Source organism: Echinops telfairi, unplaced genomic scaffold (assembly GCF_000313985.2).
Source record: "Echinops telfairi isolate 266 unplaced genomic scaffold, ASM31398v2 ScPeMD7_7469;HRSCAF=8507_1, whole genome shotgun sequence".
NCBI lineage: Eukaryota > Metazoa > Chordata > Mammalia > Afrosoricida > Tenrecidae > Echinops > Echinops telfairi.
The window spans coordinates 107618198-107643066 of NW_022111373.1; the positions used below are offsets into that span (position 1 = coordinate 107618198).

Sequence of the window (24869 nt, forward strand, 5' to 3'; positions counted from 1 at the left end):
AAACATTCCAGAACAACCCCAGCAGGTCTGCAGTTACAGGAAACGGGAATGGTAGACGCTCGCAGGCTGTGGGGAGTCGGTCCCACCACAAAGCAAGAGGAAAGGCATTTCTTTTCAAAGCAGCTGCGGGGCTGCTGACTCAGCAAGTGTTTTTTCTGATCGTCCTTTGGAAAAGAACGTGATTTTGGGCCCTTGTGTACACTTAGGCCTTCTTCCCGCCCCCGACTGTACCATTTAATCTCAGATATTGGGGTGACTGAAACGGATAGGAAATAAATTATTACTTGTATTCATCTCTAAAATCTTTCCCTTCACACTCTGCATGACAGTCCAGACACCGTCTGTTAAGGTGATAATAATGGTCAGCTCATGGTTTGTTGACAGTCTGCAAGATCATGCGACGTGAGCCCTGAACTTTGGATTGCAGCTGGGGAGGGAGGGGCCTGGGGAAGGGCGGTGGACAGTAAACAACAGGACTATAAGTAGGAGAGCTGTGCTGTGGCTTTGTGGAGCTGTGCAACGGAGCCGAGAGAGGAAGCAGGGATTTTGTAAGTAGAAACTATTTTGTCACACTTGATTCTTTCAGGATTTGGTAAATCTTTTGTTTCTATGTCTGATACAATACTTCTTTCCTTCGATTAGATGAAAAACCAAACCAAACCAAACCAAAAACCGTGTAAAGGTCGTAAAGAAAGCAATAAAAGAGAACCCAGTCTGAAGTTGAGTGTGGTGTGAAGCTCTGCCGTGGACACATCAGACAGTTCTTGGCGATTCCTGCCTTGTCTTCTGCAAGCTTAGGTTGCAGTTGGGAGCAGGGAAGCCCGGGGAGAATCCAAACAGTTTTGTCCTGGAAAAGGTTGTTATTGTTAGGTTATCAGTACTGTATGTTCAGCCTCCTACTAAAATAGCGTGTCCGTTGTAAGACAGACTAAACTAGCTGTTCTAGAATGGAGGCCTGGAGGTGTCGTGGTTATGTGTTGGTCTGCGATCAGCATGGTCAACAGTTTGAAACCACCAGCCGGCTCTGCTGGAGAAAGACGAGTGTCCACACTCCCACTCCCGTAAGCTGTTAGTCTGGGGAACCCGCAGGGGGTCGCTATGAGTAAGCATTGGGTCGATGGCAGGGGGAGGGTGGTGTGATGTCTAGGCAAGCAGTTCCAGAAAGAAAACAAGACAAAAATAACAGTGTGTGTGTGTGTGTGTGTGTGTGTGTGTGTGTGTAGCAGATTTGGTTCACAAGGCAAGCATTACCCAGAAAAGAGCTAAAATTCATGTCAGAATCAGGCGGACTGTGACTGAATAGAGAGTTTTACAATCTAAGTGGAGAGTGGGTGGTTTTGGGCGACAAAGCAAAGACTCCCACGCAGAGGTTCCTTCAGGGGAGAAATGGAGGACGCTGCCCTCCCCTGGGCCCCTCCCCTTTCCTTTTTCTTTCTGGAACTGCTCATGTCCCCCACATGGCATTTCTCCTTCACTCTGGACAGGGCAGAGTGTGGCCTTGGCTTTCATAGCCAAGGGACACATCCCCTCACAGTTCTCACCCTATTGCAGAGAGAAACTTTTCAGGCTAAGTGTGCAGCATTGCAGATCTAAGATCTAAGGGTTTTGTGATGGAAAAGTAGTGAGATGAGTAAAGTTCACATCAGGTTCATTTAATGGTCTGCTTCCAGTAAATCTGGAAATTTGTTATTTGCCTTGACTTTTTTTTTACACAGCTGCCTCTACTTATAATGAAACTTTTATTATGTTAAAAATGATCTGAAGAGATTAACAGACAACCCAGAAAAGTAGAATAAGCTTATTGATTATTATAACACTGGAAAAACTGGAATTGAAATTTCCTGACATCTGCCAATAGCTTTGGTTATTTTTTTCTTAAAAAAAAAAAAGCAAAAAGTGAGACAAATGTGTGAAATACATAAAATTACCTTGTTATTTATATCCACCAGTTAGTCAGTTAGAAGTGTTTTCTCTGTGAAAAGTGTGATTTCATGCTATGGTTTCTGTAAGGAGTGAATTTACATTCTAAACAAAGGAGATTCTAGCCAAACTAATAATATATAAGACTGATTTTTAAAAATAGTTTTTTCCTATTTTACAGAATAAAAAAACAAAAACAAAAACACACCCAAACCCAACTAGCTGATAAAGTTTTGCAAGGTGTTCTACCTAAATGAAAAAAAAAAAAATCAATCTTTTTCAGTGGCTAAGAGGTCTTATTTGAGTTTAACAGAACTGGTTTGAGTGGCTTATGTGGACTTGGGCAAGTTCCCTAGAGTCTCCCTTAGACTTTGTTTTCTCAACCTCCAAACGGGACCGTGGTCACCTGATTGTTGTGACCAGGGCCACAAATATAAACGTGCCTAGCACCGTCTGAAAACACTTCAGAAACTTCTTAGTGAGTGACTTTGGCAATTCCCTTGCCTTGGATTGATACTTTTTATTCCCTTTATGGGCAAATTCAGCACAGGGAGGCCCAACAACGTGGGCAGTCCGTGGGCCACACTTTCCTAGGAAGTATAATGGTGTCTGTGGGATGTGCAGAAATCCCGAGGGCTGACCTGATCTGTGTTGCTGACAGAAAGGTTTTCTCTTTTACAGGAAAATCCCAGTGATGTGGAGCGGCCTGGGGCTTGCCCTGGCTCTCTGTCTCCTCCCTGGGGGAGGAACAGAGAGCCAGGGACACAGCTCCTTCTGTAAGCACCCCCCAGCCTGGAGAATACGGGAAGAAGAGCCGATGCTGAACGCCAACGGCTCAGTGACTGTGGTTGCTCTTCTTCAAGCCAGCTGATACGCGTGCCTTCGGCAGGCATCTAGGTGAGGGAGCCCTTCGGTGGCCTCTGCTTTCTTACCGGGGTGGGGTGGGGAGTGAAGAACAACGGGAAAGGTGCATCCCTTAGGTCTTATTTCCCCCTCTTGAAAACAAAACACATTGTTACAAAGAACATGCTATCAGAAGCAAGGCTAGGGGATTTATGCCAAAATGTCTACGGTGGCTTTCCTGAGCTATGAGCTTGTTTTCTTTTTGCGTACCTGTATTTTATAAATTTATACTACTTGTGCAGTGAAGACATGGACTCCTGAAACTGGATTGATTACTTCAATATTGGAAACTGAGGAAACAGACCGACTTTCCAGAGTAGAATAAACAGTAAACATGTAAGCACAAGTCTTGGCTCATTTTTCTAGTAAATATATATTAAAAACAGAACAAGTGTAACAAAAATATGTTTGGTTATTTACCAAATATTTATTAGGTAAAATTCTCTGAATATGCAAGATGAGAAATGATATACACTTGATAGGATGGATTTCAGAACTAAATGAGCTAATGTATGTGCAAGCATTTATCATAAAGGTTTTTTTTAAATCATTTTATTAGGGGCTCATACAACTCTTATCACAATCCATACACACATCAATTGTGTAAAGCCCACATAAAGTTTTAACCAAGAACCCAAACTAAAACTAATACTGCCATTGGGTTGATTCCGTTGTTGACCTGCCTCTGTGGACACCTCCTGATCACCAACTCATAGAGACCCCAAAGGACAGGGTAGAAATGCCCCTGTGAGTTCCTGAAGTCATTTCTTTATGGGTGTACAAAGCCTCATATTTCTCCTGAGGTACTCAATACATAGCTTACAGATGGACATTTTAGAATCTTAGAATAATATAAAGAAGAGATATTTGTAAATAAAAAAGTGAGTCTCATTTACAGACTAAGGAAGAAGGGGAAAATAAATTTTGAGGGAAATTATACATTTTATCTATTTTACCCAAATATTTTAGATTGGAAAACCTGCGTGTAAAACTGGAAAAAGAAGGCTATTCTAATATCTCCTATGTCATTGTCAACCATCAAAGCCTTGTTTCTCAATTAAAATACACACATCTTAAAGACCAAGTTTCAGAGAATATTACTGTTTACCAACAAGAAGAAAACCAAACAGATGTCTGGACCCTCTTAGATGGAAGTAAAGATGACTTTCTCATCTACGATAGGTATGTCCTCTCTCTCCCCCTTTCCCTCCCCAGCCCCCAAACTGAGGAAAAGATACCTGCTTTATTTCAATTAAACAGTAAGTGATTTGAAATAACATCTACTTTTATTTTATTCCCCAAATCTCAGTTTCAAAATGAGTCCATGTAGTGTTTGGTTTTAATGTTTTTGAAATTACTTTCTTGAAATAAAGCTCCCCCACCTCAAATAATTTTATTGGGGGCTCTTATAATATTCCATACATCAATTGTATCAAGCATATTTGTACATATGTTGCCACCATCATTTTCTAAACATTTACTACTTGAGCCCTTGGTATCAGCTCTTTTTTCCCTCCCTCCTCCCCTCATGACCCCTTGGTAGATTGTAAGTTATTATTGTTTTCAAATCTTACACCAACCACTGTCTTCCTTCACCCAAGATTCTGTTGTTCATCCCCTGGCAGCGGGGAGGGGGTAATTATATGTCTATCACTGCAAATGGTTCCCCATTCTCCCGTCCTCCCTCTACCTTCCCCCTACCTTCACTACTCCCATTTGTGTTCCTGAGGGTCTTATTTGACCTGGATTCCATGTGTGTCATGAGCTCTTATCTGTACCAGTGTACATGCTCCAGTCTAGTGAGAAATGAAAGGCAGAACTGGGGTCATGATAGTGGGGGCTGAGGAAGCCTCAAAGAACCTGAGGAATACTGTGTGTTTCATTAGTGCTATGCTGTGCCCTGGTTGACTCATCCCTTCCTTGTGACTCTTCTGTGAGAGGATGTCCTATTGTCTCTGCTCCAACCCCCCCTACCCCTTGTTCTCAACAATATTTTTTTGTTTGTTTGTTTTGAGTCTTCTGCTGCCTGTTACTTGATTCCATCGACACTTTACACAGGCTGGTGTGCTTCTTCCATGTGGGCTTGTTGCTACTCTGCTAGATGGCCACTTGTTTAACTTCAAGCCTTTAAGATCCCAGACGCTATATCTTTTGATAGCCAGGCACCATCTGCTTTCTTCATATTTGCTAATGTGCCCATTCTGTTTTCAGTGACTGTGTTGGGAGAGTGAGCATCACAGAATGCCAGGTTGTTAGAACAAAGTGTTCTTGTGTTGAGGGAGGGGTTGAGCACAGGCCCAAAGCCCATCCACTTTTCAATGTATTGCCATATAAGTATATGTACATAGGCCAATACCTCTGGTTTTTTTAAGCTTTCTTTTGTTCATTTTTGTTTTGTTTTGAAATAAAAAACACATTTTATTGGCATATAGTCACAAATCGTATAATTCAATAGTTATATTAAGAAGAGGTGTACAATCATTGCCACCATCTTAGAACATTTTCTTCATTTAAAAAAATCCTTTTATTGGGGGGCTCATACAACTCTTGTCACAATCCATCCATTCATCCCTTGTGTCAAGCACATTTGTACATTTTTTGCCCTCATCATTTTCAGTACATTTTTTGCCCTCATCATTTTCAAAACATTTTTTGCTACTTGAGCCCTTGGTATCAGCTTCTTATTTTTTCCCTCCCTCCTCCACCCTCCTTCCCTCATGAACCCTTGATAATTTATAAATTATTGTTATTTTTCATGTCTTACACTGACAGATGTCTCCCTTCACCCACTTTTCTGTTGTCCATCCCCTTGGGAGGGGGTTATAGATAGTTCATTGTGATCAGTTCCCCCTGTTCCCCCACCTTCTCCTTCCCTTCCTGGCATGGCTCCTCTCAACATTGGTCCTGAGGGGTTTATCTGTCCTGGATTCCCTGTTTCCAGCTCTTATCTGTACCAGTGTACATGTTTTGGTCTAGCCAGATTTGTAAGGTAGAATTGGGGTCATGGTAGTGGGGGGAAGGAAGCATTAAAGAACTAGAGGAAAGTTGTGTGTTTCATCGGTGCTATACTGCACTCTGACTAGTTTGTCTCCTCCCTGAGACCCTTCTGTAAAGGGATGTCCAATTGTCTACAGTTGGGCTTTGGGTCTCCACTCTGCATTCCCCCATATTCAACATTGATATGATTTTTTTTTGGTTCTGGGTCTTTGATGCCTGATACTGGATCCAATCTTAACCTAATGATCACACAGGCTGGTTTGCTTCTTCCATGAGTTGCTTCTCAGCTAGATGGCCACTTGTTTATCTTCAAGTGTTTAAGACCCAAGATGCTATATCTTTTGATATCTTGGGTCTATCAGCATTCTTAACCACATTTGCTTATGCAGCTGCTATGGCTTCAGTGATCATGTAGGGAAGGTGAGCATCATGGAATGCCAGGTTAATAGAACAAAGTGTTCTTGCATTGAGGGAGGGCTTGAGTAGAGGCCCAATGTCCATCTGCTACCTTAATACTAAACCTATACCATATATGTACATAGATCTATTTCCCCATCATCATATATAAATATTTACATATGTACATGCCTATATTTAGACCTTTATAAATGCCCTTTGCCTCTTAGTTCTTTCTTCTATTTCCTTTTTACTTTCCTCTTGCCTCACTATTATGCTCAGCCTTCATTTGGGTTTCAGTAATTTCTCTCGGTTACATTGCCCTTGATCAAACTCTACCAGGCCTCCTACATCCTCCTTGCATCGATTTTAAATCACTTGTTTCCTTATCCCTGGGTTTGTTAACACCCACTTCCTTCCCCCTGCCTCTCCTTTTCCCATGTCCCTCCAGAACTGTCAGTCCCATTGTTTTCTCCTCCAGATTGTTTATCCCACCTATCTTATCTACGTAGACATGCAGAGATAATAATATGCACAAAAACAAGACAGAGCAAAACAAAACAACAAAAAACTAAGGACAAAAAAAAAGAGAAAAGCCTATAAATAGTTCGTCTGTTTGTTGACCTTTAGGAGTGTTTTCCAGTTGAGTCTGATGGGGTGCCACGCCCTGGCCCAAAGCCTATTTTTGGTATTTCATGGGGACTTCATTGCTCTGCTCCCTCTGCTGTTCTATTGCATGCCCTTAGTGTTTCACCTTGGTGTGGTAGGGTCAGATCGAGCACAATTCCTGCACTGTGTCTCCAGTGTTGTCCCCCATAGCACTATGGGTCAGTGAGGGACATCATATCTCGTGGTGGGGCTGACCCTATGGTCCTCTCTGTGCCTTGGCTGCTCTGAGCAGGAATATCGTCCTCAGGGCTTGGTGGGCCAGGATGTGCTCCACTCTCTCCCCCTCCCCCTTCATTTGCTCCTGTGTGCTCTGATCAGTCATGTCCCTCTTCCTGAGCTGTAGCTTCAGTACTGTTCTCTGAAGTGAATTCTTCTCGAGGGAGGGGAATACCTCTATTTTTATGAATTAACTTTTTTAACATAAGTGTACCCCTACATTTATACCTCTATCCATAACTTTGCTTCCTATATTTCCTTTTACCTTCCTCCTGCCTTATGCTCAACCTTCTCCTACCTCTTAATAATTCTTCTCAGCTAGATTGCTGTTGCTCCAATACTACTGGAATCTCTACATCCCCCTTGTTGCTTTTAATTTCCTAGTTGATCCCCTGCCTATGGCGTTGTTTGCTCACTGCTCCTTTCCCCAGCTTTCTTCTCCTTCCAGACCCCTCCGAAACAGCTGGTCCCATTGCTTTCTCCTTGCCCTTGCTTCCCATGTCTAGCTTATATTGGTAGGCCAAACAATAACTGAAACAAAAATAAAAGAAAACAAAAGACTGAATAAAAAGAGAAAAGAAAAAATAGCAAAAACAAAGAATATGAAAAAGCATACATAATTCCAGGTCTGTCTCCTGACTTTTATAACTATCTCCCCCCCAAAATACGGAATGCTTCATGAATTTGTGTGTCATCCTTGTGCACAAATCTTCTCTGAATCTTTCCAATTTTAGTACATGTGCTGCCGAAGCGAGCACGAAAGTAAAGCTTTTAGAAGAGAAATAAGGAAACTTGACTGAATTTCCCCTCCTGTAATTTGGGATTCTGAAGAAATAAAAAGATCAATTTGCATTTCACATATAATTGAAATGTAAGCATTGTTAAGATGAATTAACATGACCATAATTGCCTTGTCTCTAATCTAATTTATACTTTTAAGATTACCTACTTGAACGTTTTAAAATGTGTTAATCATTCAGCCACTATATGCACTAGGCTGCTTTTGATGACAGGAGCATGTAACAGTCATAAATTGAGGAACCGTGATGCGTGCATTACGTGCTGTCACCAACGTTCCTTGTTGGTGCTGTCTTGTTTCTTCAGAGATGGTGGGACAAGCTCCGCCTGCGCCTAAGTCTTACTGGGTCTTATGCTAAAATTTAAAAAATATTATATTCTTGTAGGCATTCAAACTTCTAATTTAGTCAGTTATGTAGCATAATTTTTGATGGCCCCATGAAAGAGCATATACTGGGCAATATGGAGGCAGAAGGGCTGCTCAACCCTGCCATTGTGAGAATGCTAGTTTTATGACTCCACTTCCTTAGTGGCACTGCATTTTTTTGTCCCAACAGGTAAACTTTTAAATACAGGACTACTGGCCAAAACTTGATCATCTTTTCTTAGAGTCACGATTTCCTGTTGTGTGGAGTTTGACTGTGCTGTTTTAAGCAGAGGAGCCCCTGTGGTGTAGTGATTACTGATCTGGGTGAGATCCTCATGGCTGGCTGTTCAAAACCACCAGCAAGGCTGGCCTTTCTACTCTATAAACAGTTGCAGACTTGGAAACTCACAGGGGGATCGCTATGAGTCAGCACTGATGCGATGGTGGGGAGAGCCTGAAGCATTATGAAGAGCTGTTGTGGTTTCAAGGCCCCATCTAAGACAAGGCCATGCTTTGGTCATTTGTAGAATTTATATGTCAGTTACTTAATTGTATTTGAACAAGTAATAGCGACTATACTACATATACTAAATGTTACGCAGGGTTACAACAACACACTATTAGACTCACTGTAGTCTTGTCACGACATTACCTGGCATGAGCGTCAGGGACCTCTCTTGCAGGCTCGACCTAAGGAAATTTACTGACGCTCCAAAAGAGAACCATTACCTCTCTCTACTACCTGTTCTGATTTACTGCCATGGGATGGATTCTGACTACAGGGGCCCCACACAGGGTTTCCATAATTACAAGTATTTATGGGAGCAGATAGCCCATGCTTCTCTCTTGGGGCACTGCTGGGGTTGAATCACTGGCCTGGTTAGTGGTCTATTGCTTACTCAGCAGTGCCACCCCGGCTCTTTAGATAAGTTCTAGACAGGTCTTTTTTAAAAAGTGTTTTAGGTGTAAGTTTACATAGCAAATTAGGTTACAATTTCACAATTTTTACACAAATTGCTCTGTGACTTTGGTTACAATTTTCACACTGTGCCAGCATTCTAATTAGTCCCACTCCACATGCTCTGCTTCCCATTGATCTCGTTTCCCTGCCTTTCCTTGTCTTGTCATCTTTGCTTTAGGGTAAATGTTGACTGTTGGGTTCCACATAGTTGAAGAAGGGAACAATGTTTATTGTATAAGCAATTTTTTATGCGGCTGAAAGGTGACCTCCAGGAACTGCTGCAGACTCCTTGAGTAGGACTGTGATACAGAAAATATTGCAATAATGTTGTATTTATTCCTTTTTAGATGTGGCCGTCTTGTATATCATCTTGGTGTGCCTTACTCCTTCCTAACTTCTCCATTTGTGGAAGCTGCCATTAAGACTGCTTACTGCGAAAAGAAATGTGGAAACTGCTCTCTCATGGTATTTTTCTCAATCATTCTTAATGGGAGAAAAGAAGAAATAGTTTAGGAGCTAGCTAAATAAGTAGTGTTTCATGACCAATTAGGTATTCAGTGTTTCTGCTGGTGTAGTAAAGAGAAACAACACAGTAATTTTTATAATTATACACATTTACTCTCATAGAACATATCATTAATAACATCTCTTCAAGGATTATATTGCAGCCTTTACCTACAAGAATACATACATATAGCTTGGATATCTCAATTATATCAAGTGATGTTGCATGAGTGTAAGCGCTCAAAGAAATTGGTCAACATAAAACATTATTGTAAAACACTGAACATGTTCACACAAAAGCATAGTGACTCCAGTTTTCTGGAGGGAACTTGGAATTAATAACTATTTAATTTGTCAGAGATGTAAGCCTAAGAGTTTTGCTGGAAAGTCTTTACTTTGCTCACTCTGTAATTGAAATTTATTTCAAAATATAACAAATTATCTACTCATTGCTGATATTTCTTTCCTAGCAACAGAATATTTCTTTTTTGTTATGAGAAGCACTATATTTAAGTATTATTTATAAAACAGATACTTGAAGAATTAGCTTTATATTATATTACCTAGACATTTTTTCACATAAAAAAAGTAATATCAAATACTGCTTCCTTGACAGAACTACTTGACTAAATGTGAACTCAGATTTTAAAATAATTCTGAATTTTATTTGTGAACTGTATTCCTTTCAGGTTTTCCTCCATTCTAAAGGAATTCCTCTCAAATAACAAAGAACAATTTAGTTACTGTTTTTAGTTACTAAGGAAAAGAAATTATTTTAGTTATCTCAATTTTTGCATTTTAATATTATTTATAATAATCCTATGAGGATGAAATGCCTAAAATAATGCAAATAAAGTTCTAGCTTAGTAAATTGCCAGCAATATTGACTCCTCACATTTTGGAATTATTTCTTTATTTCACATTTTTTATAAAGGACTAATAGTTTTAATTATAACTAGGTACACTATTGATGCTGAAACATTTCCTCTAATATGCTTAAACTTTATGGACTATCTGAAAATAGTAATAATATCTTATCTGTACCTAATAGATCACATCAAATTTGTTTTTCCCCTTTATCATATCTAACGTCATATGAGATGCTACCTTGTGTATTAAAAAAGAAAAATGCTATCAATAAAAGTAAGACAGAATACTACACCAGCAATAGCAGGATATATTCTGACTTTTGAGATATTTAAAATGCGAAAAAATGTGCCTCATGGAATCAGTGGAATATAGCAATTGTTGTTTTTTTAATTTAATAGAGTGCTACAGCTATTTGCATTATGTAATTATTGCATATTCAGAGCATTGCATAGTATAAACATCAGATTGTTTCAAGTTTATAGTAAATTATTATTAAGTTCTTATTTAAAAGTAATTCAAAAATGACCAAGAAATGTACTTACTATTGTTAATACTTAACAGTTTTATACTAAAAACCCAGTGGAACTTATAAAACATTCAAAACTTCCAAAATATCTAGCCATTCCATTTAATGAGTTTTTGTCTATCAAAATTGATTTTGCAATTTTATTTAGAAGTCAGCTCAGCCAACGTTCTGAGCCAAATATTACCTATCTATTTGGATAGACTTGAGTTATGATCTATGGGTACTGTGAAACAACAGAGCAAGACTGAGCAAACTGAAGACCTAGAGTAGTCATGCAAATTGGAATGCATGGTTAATGGGGAAAAGGCAGTAAAAGGCTTCTCTCATCTGACAAGACAGCCCTACAGCTGGGTCACATTACTGTTGGTGAAATTCAAAACACTTCCTGGCATAGGCTGAGATGTGAAAAACTACCAGTTTTTTGCAGAATTGATGGACATTTTGAATTCTCAGAGAGAGATAAGTGTGCTACAGAATCTAACAGATTAGATGCATTCTTGACATAGGTGGAAAAGTTCCATGTAAGTCAACTGAGTTTAGGATAAGAGATTTGGTTGTCTTTACTGCAATGTAAACTTTTAAAACAAGTTTATCTAGATCTGCTTCAGCAGAAATAAATTACAGAGATTTGGCTTTTTCTTTAAGTCTCAGAATTCTCAAATTCCTCTTCAAAATTTTTAAAGATTTAGAAATGGTACTTGATAAAAGAGGCAAAATTTGAATTCTCTTGTTCAGTAAGTTTCATTATATTACATCCTATTTTATCTATTTGTAAAAGAGTAACATCAATTCATTTGAGAGACACTTTAATATTTATTAATACATGTGAACTTTGAGCACAAGCACTTAATAATTAGCTAATGATGGGAGCCAAACTTGAATTAAAAGTCTACTTGTTGAGACTGACATCACACTCAGTTCTCATTTAGTATGGTGGGAGGGAAAAACAAAACCAGCCCAGCCAGCTCAAAATGAACTAGTTGGAATTTCATATATGCTACTTCTACAAATCATCTTTCCATGTTTTTCTACTACATCTACAAGTTGATAAGTGATTTATATCTTTGTTTCAGAATCTGGAAGATGAAGCTGTATGTAAGGGAATAGCATCTGCTAGTGTGCAAGAAGCAACTGAGGCCGCTAAGCCACACCACCACCACCACCACCACCACCACAGGCCTGGGCACCAGCATGAGAACAGCCAGCCTTCAGAAAATCAGAGCCCAAGCGAACCAGACACTATCCAGCATCCCTCTCCCTTAGACCTTCATCGCCACTACAAGCACAAAGGGCATGAAAGCCAGGGCCACCCAGGGAACTGAGATATGCCAGGGAGTGAAAGTTTACAGCTTTCCCTCCCACGGAAGCAGCTCTGACGAAAGCGCTGTAGAAATCAATTACTCTGAAAGTTGTCCAGAGGTTCGGAGTTGGGTTCAAGAAGCTGATGCTGACATTGTCGACATCTGATATTTGAGAAGGCAGGGTCTGCAATCACCTGACAGTGCGAAGAGCACCTTCCAACCTTATGTAGCTGACAGGGGCTTTGGGCCGAGGAGAACGTCATTGAGTCTTGACAGTGACGTTTGCCTCTACCCGCCTGACAGAGGAGTCAGCAGTTTCAGCCCACAGAAGCCAGCACCAGCTGAAGCTGAAAAAATACGGCAGAAAAATGAAAATGACCTTCAAACTAAGCATTTTAAATAGGATATACTTCTCAAACCAATCTGGTCACAATTTTATTTCAAGCATGTTTATAAGCTACCTAATAAATAGTGATTCAAAATTCAAATTGGATTTGTGCGAACATGGAGAGAGATCTACTATATTGGCTTCCAAATTTTAAAATTGATGTCACAGAAATTTTGACCCAGGCCGTATTTGGTTAGTACCAGGCGACTGACAAGTGATTGCAGCACTGGTCAATATGTCTTCCTTCTTCTTTTTCCAGCATTCTTTTTGCATTAATGAGAACAGAAACGTAAACTATGACCTAGGGGTTTCTGTTGGATACTCTGCAATTTAGAATGGAGGAAGAACAACAGAGACACATTTTCCATTATCTTTGAAAACAATATACTCTTTGTCTTTTTAATTGTGCATTTTAAACTGATGAAAACTATAGGAAAATAAGTGGATTCTTTAAGACTCACAAGGGCCTAATACATGGATAATTTGCTGCCAAAGCATATATAACTACATTTTAAATAACCACCTATCCTTTGCTGTGTCTTAAACTTATAATTAGATTTTTAGTATCAATATGAATGAATCCTTTATATCGTCTTTTCTTTATCACACTCTTTATGGATTTGGAGTACTGGGTTTGAAAGATATAAGGGAGATGAGAAAATAAAGTTGTGTAGCTTTAGGCTGCTTAGAAAGTATTTCCATAGTTAATGATGATTCATTAGGTAAATTTAGTCTTGTGAATCTGAACTCATTTATGGTTAATACTAGTAAGCAAGAAGGCAATACACAACTGGCCAAAGACTGGTGAATTTGTTGAAATAAATGCAATTAAAAAAAGTTTAAAGCTGTCTTTTTTTTCCTCACATGGCTGTGATTATTTAGGCAGTATGTCATTGAAAACAGAAGTGAATTTTTCAACAGCTTTTAGTAAAACTAAGTAGGGGATGATGCGTTTACTGCTCTGATCAAAACCGTCGATGCTTAAGGTGACAATCTTTGGAAGCAGAAAGGCGCCGCTCCAAATCTCGAATTGTATCACGGAGAGCTGACACCTCCTTGTTTTTTTCTTCTTGAAGATGTTGAAGCTTCTAAATGAAATAGAAAAAATTTGTTATGGCAACTTAGAAATAATGAGACGAAGTACAAAGAACAACAAATCTACATAAAAAACACAGTTTTGATTTAGGTATTTTAAAAAGACCTTACTTTGAAAGGTGTGTAAGTTTTGTTTTGGGGGAACGTTAAAGGTTATATCCCACTAGCACCTTTGTTTTCACCTCTCTAAGCCTTGGAAATGCTCAACCTCACAGATAAAGGAGTTGAACCAAATCGCCCAGTCAGCTTTAGTTCAAAATACCTTATGGAACTCCTTAGAAGGTCCAAAAGTTAGGGAAATTCTCTAACATTTTAATTTACTGCTCAAATGTTTAGCTAAATTTGAAAATTCTTTTAAAAATTATTCAAAATTGAGTATCTTTCTGATCATATGAAGTATTTAATATCATGAAGAAACAACTGTTAAAGGTCATATTGTTAATAAATATTAGATAAGTTTTACAGAAATATTTTAAGAAATTTTATTTTCTTCAGCAAAAGTCATGAGAGAAAAGCTCACATACCCTTCGGTAGATGCTTTGTGGCAAAGCTGTAGAATCCAGATATGATTTTGCTGATTTAGTCTGAACTCTTGCTAGTTTGGCATCAAACTGAATCAATGAAAAAAGAAAGTTATTGTGAACATTTAATAATTATATTGTTTCTATAAATAGAAAAAGGGAGTTGTTGACTTTGACATATAATCTTAGATTTAACTGGAACTAGGTATAACAAATTAAAAAAGAAAACAGAAACATCTCTTTAAGGAACAATTTTTCAGAAAGACCAGAGAATATCTAAATAACATGAAGTCTGGTTACATTTTAAAATTAACAGATCACTGAAGACAAATGGGTGCATAAGCAAATGTGGCGAAGAAAGCTGATGGTGCCCGGCTATCAAAAAGTATAGCGTCTGGGGTCTTAAAGGCTTGAAGGTAATCAAGTGGGCATCAAGCTCAGAAGCAACAAAGCCCACATGGAAGAAGCACACCAGCCAATGCAACCGCGAGGTGTCGAAGGGATCAGGTGTAAGGGATCATCAGAACAAAAAATCTTACCATAGTGAATGATGGGGGGAGTGCGGAGTGGAGATCCAAAGCCCATTAGTAGGCCACTGGAGATCCCCTTGCAGAGGGGTCTCGGGGAGGAGATGAGCCAGTCAGGGTGAGATGTAACAATGATGAGAAATACAACTTGCCTCTAGTTCCTAAATGTTTCCTCCCCGCTCCCACTACCATGACTCGAATTCGATCTTGCAAGTCTGGCTAGACCAGAGGAGATACACTAGTACAGATAGGAACTGAAAATACAGGGAATCCAGGATGGATGAGCCCTAAAGGACCAGTGGTGTGAGTGGCAAAACAGGGAGGGTAAAGGGAGAATGGGTAGGAAAGGGAACCGATTACATGGAACTGTGTGTGACCTCCTCCCTGGGGGACAGACAACCGAAAAGTGGATGAAGGGAGACGTCGGACAGGGCAAGATATGACAAAATACCCATTTATAAACTATCAAGGGCTCATGTGGGAGGGGGGAGCGGGGAGGGAGGGGAAAAATGAGGACCTGATGTCGGGGGTTTAAGTGGAGAGAAATTTTTTGAGAAATGATGTACAAATGCGCTTTACACAATTGATGTGTGTATGGATTGGGATAACAGTTGTATGAGCCCCTAGTAAAATGTTAAAAAAAAATAAAATTAACTGGGGAACGTTTTACAGGTATCAAATGCCTAAGCACTACCTTAGTGATTCTGGAATGGATCAAGCATCATCTTTCTCAAGACACCAAGAGATTCTACTGTGCAAGCAGGGTTAAAAATCTCTTTTAATTTCAGAACATTATGTATCATGATGAGTGTACTTTAAAAAGAACATGTAACATAAGCAAGTCAAGGATGCCCTACACTTTTCTGTAGGAATATTGAGACTAAACAATAGAATCTGGATATGATTTGTTGATTTAGTTTGAATTTGGTCATATTTGACATTAAACTGAATTGGGTTAAGAAAAACACAACTTTTTCAAATTCTTTTTCAAAACTTCCATTAAATTCTTTCCTTCAGATTGAGTTTAATAGTGTAGCCTCCCTGAGAATTAAGAATAAAACTATCAGTGAGATTGTGAACTGGTTTTTGGGAAAAGAACATTATAATATGGATAAATCACAAGAAATAGAGTTCTGTATATCATTTAAATAACAGACATCAGTCAGTTAGAAAGGTGTCAAGGTGTGGATAGCAAACAAAATGCAAGCTCCCAGCCAGTGGATTAGAAGTTACTGGTGGATTTTAAAATATGGTCTGTCATATCAGTTGGCCATTGGTCCACTCTGTAGTATGTGGGTACCCCAGGCCAAAGCAGAATCTTCAAAGTCATCATCAATTTCTTTCTTCCGGATAATTTTAGTTTTAGTATAGTAACCTACCAAGAACCCCAGAAATATAAAAGCTTTAGGGAAACAAAAACTAAGACCGATCAATTCTTAGTTTTCACAGAAGTCAGAATGGAAGTCGGGAGGAAGCAATTGAAGAACCAAGGAATTGGAAGTTGGTACAATCTTAAAAAAAAGATATTGTCGCAATGTTTTTGAGAATCTGACATCTGGGTAAACAAACTACAGTCCTTGAGATGTATATACTCTTATAATCTCAATGGTTCAGCCTCAGGGTGGCATGATTGGTAAAGCAAAAATGAAGTCAAAGGAGAGAAATAAAGCCATCTGAAAAGAAAAGGAACTAGCTTATTCACTAGCATTTCTAAAAAATAGCAAAAATATACACTTTTTTCTTCTACTTATATTCTCCTATATTATATTCTTTTTTATCAAAACCATTTTGAAATGGGAGTTCCCATCATTGGGAGCTAATACAGATATCATATCATTCCATAGTGCACCCACAACAAGCAGTATTGTACAATTGCTACCACAATCAGTTTCAAAGTAGTCTTACTTTTTAAACTCCTTGATTATATTCTTCAGCCACTTTAAAACACCTTCAACCATAGTATCTAAATTTAAAAATAATTGATGCTCTTCAGTTTTTCTCGCACAATTTTGTACACTATTACATAGACAACCTTAGTCTCTGTCCAACAAAAACCACCACCTCCCTTTTTATCTTTTTTAGAATTCAGTGGTTTAAATACATTAAAAAGAGTTGTGCAATCATCGCCACAATCAATTTTAGAACTTTTTCTTCATTCTTGTACCCATTATTATTAGCTCCCCATTACTCACCAATCGCTCCTGCCATGAGCCTAAGGAACTATTAATCAAGTTACTGTATCTGTGGATTTACCTATCCTGGTTTCATATAAAGAAAATCATACCGAAAACACCAACAGAAAAACCTCAATCCAACAGAAATCACAAAATAGAAACAAAAACATATTAAAAATGGGTCAAAACATTCCTTACAGAAGAGTAACAAGGCAGAGACAAGCTAGTCAGGGTGCAGTGTAGCACTGATGAAACCCACAACTTTTATCTAGTTCCTAAATGCTTCCTCCACACCACTATTATGACCCCGATTCTACCTTACAAATCTAGCTAGACCAGAGCATATACACAAGTACAGATAAGAGCTGGAAACACAGGAATCCAGGACAGATAACGCCCCCAGGACCAATGATGAGAGTAGTTATACTAGGAGGGGATGGGGAAAATAGGAGGAGAAAGGGGGAGCCAATCACAATGATCTACATATAGCCCCCTCCCTGGGGGACGCACACAGAAAAGTGTGTGAAGGGAGATGCATTTGGACAGTGTAAAACATGACAAAATAATAATTTATAAATTATCAAGGGTTTGTGAGGGAAGGAGGGAAGGGAAGGGAGGGGAAAAACGAGGAGCTGATACCAAGGGCTCATGTAGAAGGAAAGTGTTTTGAATATGATGATGGTAACAAATGTACAAATGTGCTTGACCCAGTGGATGCATGTATGGATTGTGATAAGAGCTGTATGTGCCCCCAATAAAATGATTTTTAAAAAATGGGTCAAAAGGGAAAACAAATGATATATGAATATATGATGAATTCTAAAATGATAGCTAACTATATCTGTATTATCCACTTTCCAGGGCACTCTGTCTGAGGGTTGATACCTTTGACATCCCTGGTCAATGGTCTGAGGGAGTTCAATGGGGGCATCATCTGAGTTGGGACTCTTGTAAATAGACGTTGGTGACTTTCACTGTCATCCATGGCCTTCTGCAAACAGGGTGCTCATAATTTCACATCCAATACAATTCCCTCTTCTAATCTTGAATTATCTTATTTACAGTCCTTAGATTGCATGGGTTGGTGTGCTTCTTCTGTGTGGATTTCGCTGACACTTCACTTAGCTGTTTGTTCTAAGACAAGCCTTTAAGATCCTAGATGCTGTTTTTTCTGTTTCCTGGGTACCATCTGATTTCTTCACCACATATCTTCAGTACTCACTCCATAAGCTCAAGAAGAATAACCCTCATTTGGAAGGAGGAAAATGGATAAAATCAAGCTAGTAATAGCAAGATTCTTTTTGGGAAAGAAGGGAAGGGTTTGAACACTTTCATATTAATGAATTATTCTGTCATAGCTATTATTAACAATAGCACTTTATGTATACTATTGCTTGTGATTTCTTCTTAAGATTTAAAATGAGATGTCTTTCCTGCTTTATATAATTCAGGATTAATTTTAAAATATTGATATTGACAATTGTAAATATTTACCCCAAGTAATTGCATTTAAGAATCAATCTTCAGTCTACACTTACTAAGATCCATTTTCAGTTATTTACCATGAATTGGTGGAAGAATAAAATATCTTGATAAATGCTACAGATAAGAATGCTACCAATATGATGACAAATTTCTACAAAGAATACATAATGGTCCCATGCTATTAAATATTTGAAGAGGCAAACATATTACTATAGTAAAATGTAGGTTTTCTCATTTGTAGTGCCTCAGTGTATTTATATAAAGTTACGTGTTCTTTTGCTTAGACTCATTTCTTTTTCTTACCCCACCTAATCATTTTGTAGAAACATAACTTGTTGCAGTGATAGACTATAAGACTTTTATAAAACTGGATTAAAGTGAAACTTTCCTTTATTTCTGCCATTTTTCATAGCTAATTTTTCAATCATGTGTTTAGTGGTCTGAGGATTCTCAGAGGCCATAGACCTTGGCCTAACCTGAAACCATCAGCTATTAGTAGACTCAGAATTCTGTGTCTGGTAAAAAATCTAAAACCAGATGATATAAACTTAGATAACTTGGCTAGACATTCCTTATTCCAGGATGATGGCTGGGCTGTTGTATGGACCTGCTTGCCCTTGCTTCTGAAAACAAGCACTTCCTTCACGTTCATGTTCCTACAATTCCAGATCTATGTGCCTCTGTACTTCCTGGTTTTCCTATCTAGTCTCTATTCCTTACTGCTTCATTTCATAGTCAGACTCTGTAGATCCTGTGACTAGGAGTTGCTAACCACATGTAGCTATTGAGAATTGGAAATATGTCCTAGAAACTGAGGTACTATGTTATAAATGTAAAATTCACGCTAGATTTTTAAGAATGAATATCCCCTTTCTAAAAAAGGAATGTGAATAAAGTCAATAATTTAAAAATATTGCTTATGTGGTACAATAATATTCTGATTATAGTGAGTTAAAGAAAATAAACCCTCGGCCCTCAAGTTAATTCCCACTCATATTGACCCGATAGGACTGGCCTCATAGGGTGCCCAAGGGTTTAAATCTCTGTGAAAGCAGACTGCCACAACTCTCCCACAGTGAGACTGGCAGGCTAGCTGCTAAGCACTTTAACCACTGCACCCGCAGGGCTTATCAATAAAATCCATTTAATAAAATCCATTATTAAAATGGATTTCATCAGCTTATTTTCCCCTTTTTGAATGTGGCTACTGAAAAATGTTCCTGTGGTTTTAAGTTTCAACAGGATCTGACTAGTTGAAATTTGGAATGTAAGAAGTATAAATCTAGGAAAATTGGAAATTGTAAAAAAAAAATGAAATCAATGGCATAAAAATGGACATTCTCGGTACCCTTGTTGTTCTTAGGTGCACTGAGTCAGATCTGACCCATAGGGACCTATGGACAAGAGAGTGACACACTTCCCAGTCCTGTGTCATCCTCACACGTATTCCTATGCTTGTGCCCATTACTGTAATCGTGGTGTCAGTCCATCTCCTTTAGGGCCTTCTCACTCGGCCATTCTTATTATAGGTGTCAGTGAGCTGAAATGGACTGGTATTGGTATTTTTGAATCAGAAAATCACATGGTTTAATATGTTGGGAACAGATTACAGTCATCATTTAAAAAAGACATTTCAAGATCTGTCTGGAAGGACAATGTTGTCTGTGATAAGATATCTATTGCCATAAAAGGAAATTCAATCAATCTAGGTATATTTCAAATTTACTCACTAATCACAAAAACTAGTGATGAAGTTGAAGAATTCAACCAATGTCTTCAAGTCTAAAATTGATCAAGCATGCGATCAAGATGCATTGAAAATTACTGGGGATTAGAATGCAAACATTGGAAACAAAAGAGGAAGGAACAGTATTTGAAAAATTAGGACTCGGTAATAGAAGTGAAGTTGGAGATCAATCGCATGATAGAATTTTGCAAGGTCATTTGCAAGGCCAATGATTTCCACATTGCAAATATTTTTTCAACATCATAAATGACAACTCTACATGTGGATTTCTCCAGATGAACTAACAGAAATCAAATTGATCACATCTGTGGGAAGACATGATGGAGAAGCTCAAAATCCATAGCTAAAACCAGGCCAGAGGTTGGCTGTGGATCAGATAACCAATTGCTCACATGTAAGTTCAGGTTGAAGCTGAAGAAAATTCAAGTCAGCACATGACAGTGAAAATAGGACCTTGAGACAATAACACCTGAATTTTGAGAACATCTCCAGAACAGATTTGACACACTGAACACTAATGACAGAAGACCTGATGAGCGGTGGGATGGCATCAAGAACACCAGACACGAAGAAAGCAAAAGGTCATTAAAAAGACAGGAAAGAGAGGATGCCAGAAAACACACTGAAATGTGCTGTTAGTTGTAAGGTAGCTAAGGCACATGGAAGACAATGAAGTCAAACAGCTGAACAGAAAAATTCAAAGGTAGCTTGAGAAGACCAAATAACCTTTTATAATGCAATGTGCAAAGACTTTGAATTAGAAAACCAAAAAGATCAGGCCCTGCATGTTTTACACCAAAAGACTCAAGTAAAAAATTAAGTCTTGAGTTGCAATATTGAAAAATTCTATGGACAAAACATTAAATGATGTGTGAAGGAAGCACCAGAGGAAGAGGGGAAGAATACACGGAGTCACTGTATCCACATCCCACCATTTCAAGAGGTAGCAGATAAGCAAGAACCAGTGGTCCTGAAGGAAGGAGTTTAGGTTGCACTGAAAGCATAAGCCATGGCAAGGCTCTGGGAATTGATGGAACACCAATTGAAACGTTTCAACAAGCTGATGAAGCATTGGAAACACACATTCACTGATGCCAGGAAATTTGGAAGGCAGCTACTTGGCCAATTGACTGGAAGAGAACCATATTTGTGCCCATTCCAAAGAAAGGTGACCCAACAGAATGCTCAAATTACAGAATAATGTCACTGACATCACACACAAGTAAAATTTTGCTTAAGATCATTCAACAACAGTGGCAGTAATACATTGACAGGGAACTGCCAGAAGATTCAGAAGAGGACGTGGAACAAAGGATATTGCTGGTGTCAGATGGATCTTGGCTCAAAGCAGAGATTACTAGAAAGATGTTTGTTTATGTTTCATTGACTATGCACAGGCATTCAACTCTGTGGCCCATAATAAACTATGGATAACTTTAAGAAGAATGGGAATTCCAGAACACCTCATTATGAGAAACTTGTACATGGATCAAAAGGCAGTTGGGCAAACAGAACAGAGGAATATTGCATGGTTTAAAATCAGGGAAGATGTATGACAGGGTTGTACCCTCTCACCATAATTGTTCAATCTGTATGCTGAGAAAATAATAAGAGAAGCTGAATTATATGAAGAAGAATATGGCCTAAGGATTGGAGGAAGGCTTATTAACAATCTATGATATGCAAATGATGCACTGTTGCTTGCTGAAAGTAAGGAGGAATTAAGTATTTGCTGATGAGGATCCAGGATTGTAGCCTTTAGTATAAATTACAACTCAATATAAATAAGGAAGACCAAAATCCTCAAAACTGGACTATGTTAATCTGGGTAGTCATGGACACTCATGTGTGTATGGGAAAGAGCTTTATATACTAGAGCAATTGACTACTGAGAAAACACCCCAGGCCAGGCCAGATCAAGTTCATAAATTTGTTATTAGCCCATATGTCTGATACCAAGCTATAAAGTCCTTTTCTTATTCAGGAAACACATGTAATGACGCCAAATGCAGGATAATAACAGGCCAGTGCATGCAACGTCTTGTGGATCCAGTGGCATTGTAAGCATTTCAGCACTGGCAGGGGTCTCAACATGGCTCATCCAGTTCCCAGGGGGTGGGGTCTATCAGCACACTGCTATGTGTCTTATCAGTAGAGGGTTTCTCAAGGAGTGAGCATATATAGAGTTTCTCCTGCCTCCGAGGAGGAAATCCAGCAATTCCCAGAATCCTCAGGGGAAGGCCAGGCCCACACACAGGCCTCATAGGCTATGAACTGATTGACAGACCAGACTCCACTCCTTCACTTTCAATCCTCTTAAGAACCCAAATTAACACCAGATTACGTAACTACCACACTGAACCAACATGTACACATTATGATAAATGGAGAAAAGGCTGAAGTTGTCAAGGATTTTGTCTTGCTTGGATCCAAAATCAATGCTCATGGGGACAGCAGTCAAGACATCAAAAGAAATGTGGAATTAGGTAAATCTGATGCACAAGACCTCTTTATTGAAAAGCAAGGATGTTACTTTATTGGAATGCAAGGTGTGACTTGGCCCAAGCCATGATGCTTTCAATTGCCTCATATGCATTTGAAAGTTGGACATTGAATAAGGAAGACCTTAGAACATCAGTGTTTTGAATTGTGTTTCTGGGGAAGAATATTGAGAATAAATAAAATGGACTGCTAGAAGGACTAATTGATTTGTGTTGGAATAAATAAGACCAGAGTGCTCTTAAAGGCAAGGATGGCAAGACTTTGTCTTACATACTTTGGGCATATTATCAAGAGAGACCAGTTGTCTGGAGAAGGACAATGCTTTTTGGTAAAATGCAGGGCAAGCCCCAAAGAGGAAGACATTCAATTAAATGAATTGACAGTGTGGCCATAACAATGAGCTCAGGCATAGGAACCAATGTGAGGCTGGCACAAGATGGTGCAGTGTTTCGTTCTGTTGTGCACAGCGTTGCTATGGGTTGGAGCTGACTCAATGGCAAATGAAAATAACTACTCTTTGCACATAGTATCAGAATAGTCTACTCCCTGGAAAAAGGACATCATGCTTGGCCAGTGCAAACGAGGGAGGCCCTCAATGAAAGGGATTGACAGAGTAGCTGCAACAATGGACTCAAACATAAGAGAATTGCTAGGATGTTGCAGGCCTGGGCAGTATCTCATTTTATACACTGCTTTCTCTCCTCAGCTGCCCACATGGATCCCCCTCACTTGATCTGCCAGGTTCTTTTGAGAACCTGAACAGACAGAGGCAGCCTCTGCTTTCCATGCTAACGAGTTTCTCCTAGTCCATGTTCAGCATTTAGTTCTTGGGACAGGAGTCTTCTCATGCCAATGGGCCTCTCATGTCAAGCTCTACTTCTTATACACACACATCTCCACCAATCCTTGATGCTAGACAGAATTTAAAATACTGTACAATTATATACAAAAGAAAATTATGTGTGGACTTTAAAATCAGAAAAACCTTAGTTCAACCATCTATCATCTATGTAACATCAGACAAATTAATTGCTCTGAATCTTAGTTGCATCAATTATAAAATGGGAAAACAAAAATGAACCTAATGGAAAAGCTATAAAGGTCAAGTGATAGAACATATATGAAGTTGTAAGAAAAGCATCTGCCCACCTAATAAGCACTCAGATATGTTTCCAAAGATATCGTGAACAGAGAAATAACAACATATCCAAAGATATATTAAACTCTGCAAATTACATGAACTTTGAATTGTCCCCAAGTACCACTTCACCTTTTTTATCTTGGAAAGGGCCAGAAATATGACCTACTATACAATAAATTGTATTGCTAAATAGGAATAGGAGAAGTCACTTTTTCCCAATGCCTGTGGCAATTGTACCCGGTCCATAATTATTTCTGTACTTTTTGGGGTCAAGGTTTAAAAAATAGAATGGTGAGTATGATGTGTAATCTTTATAAGGATTTTATTTACTATTATTGTTCTTTCAGATATGTAACTTCAGGTTAACATGTGTATACAGATAAAATACATATTTATGCATTCTGAATGACTTTTTATATTGTTATGGCAGGTTTCAAGAAATAAACTCCAAATACAGTATGAAATTCCTTGTCATATAAAGGTTTTTCCTTTCTGAAGACTAGATGAAGCTAGTATAGTTTGGTTACATTTTTAAATATGAAGCCCCTCAGCTGATGCACTGTTTTCCCAAAATGAATATTCCTATATGAAGTCCCTTTTCAATTCTTTCTAAGAATTTAGCTTGTTTGCATCCATGATATGTATGTCTCCACAAATGTATTAGGGAGAAATTTATCCCAAGCAAATAGAGCACAAGGATCCTATAATTGGTTCATCAGGGCTCCATAAATTTCTGCTGAGGGAGTACTTGAGTGGAGGCCCAATGTCATTCTGCTACCTTAATACTAAACCTATAAATATCTGCACATAAATCTATTTCCCCATCCCCATATATAAATATATTTACATATGTACATGCCT

The 24869-nt window shown here is 38.6% G+C and overlaps 2 protein-coding genes and 1 pseudogene across 2 annotated transcripts in view; 1 reads left to right on the forward strand and 2 right to left on the reverse strand.

Annotated features, from left to right (window-relative positions):
* The first annotated feature begins 2601 nt into the window (after positions 1-2601).
* SELENOP (selenoprotein P) lies at positions 2602-13666 on the forward strand. Its single transcript, XM_004716935.2, is given in 4 exon segments — positions 2602-2817; positions 3793-4005; positions 9575-9692; positions 12201-13666. Coding segments are annotated over 4 exon segments (867 nt in total). The 5' UTR covers positions 2602-2614; the 3' UTR covers positions 12534-13666.
* LOC115873842 lies at positions 7762-7859 on the reverse strand (annotated as a pseudogene).
* A 105-nt stretch (positions 13667-13771) lies between the features above and the next one.
* Positions 13772-24869, reverse strand: part of CCDC152 (coiled-coil domain containing 152) — a 60653-nt gene continuing 49555 nt past the window's right edge. The window contains exons 7-8 of the mRNA XM_004716934.2: positions 14436-14522; positions 13772-13904 (exon numbers count right to left, since the gene is read on the reverse strand). Coding sequence (XP_004716991.1) covers positions 13782-13904; positions 14436-14522 — 210 coding nt within the window. The 3' untranslated portion in view covers positions 13772-13781. The remainder of the gene's footprint in view (positions 13905-14435; positions 14523-24869) is intronic.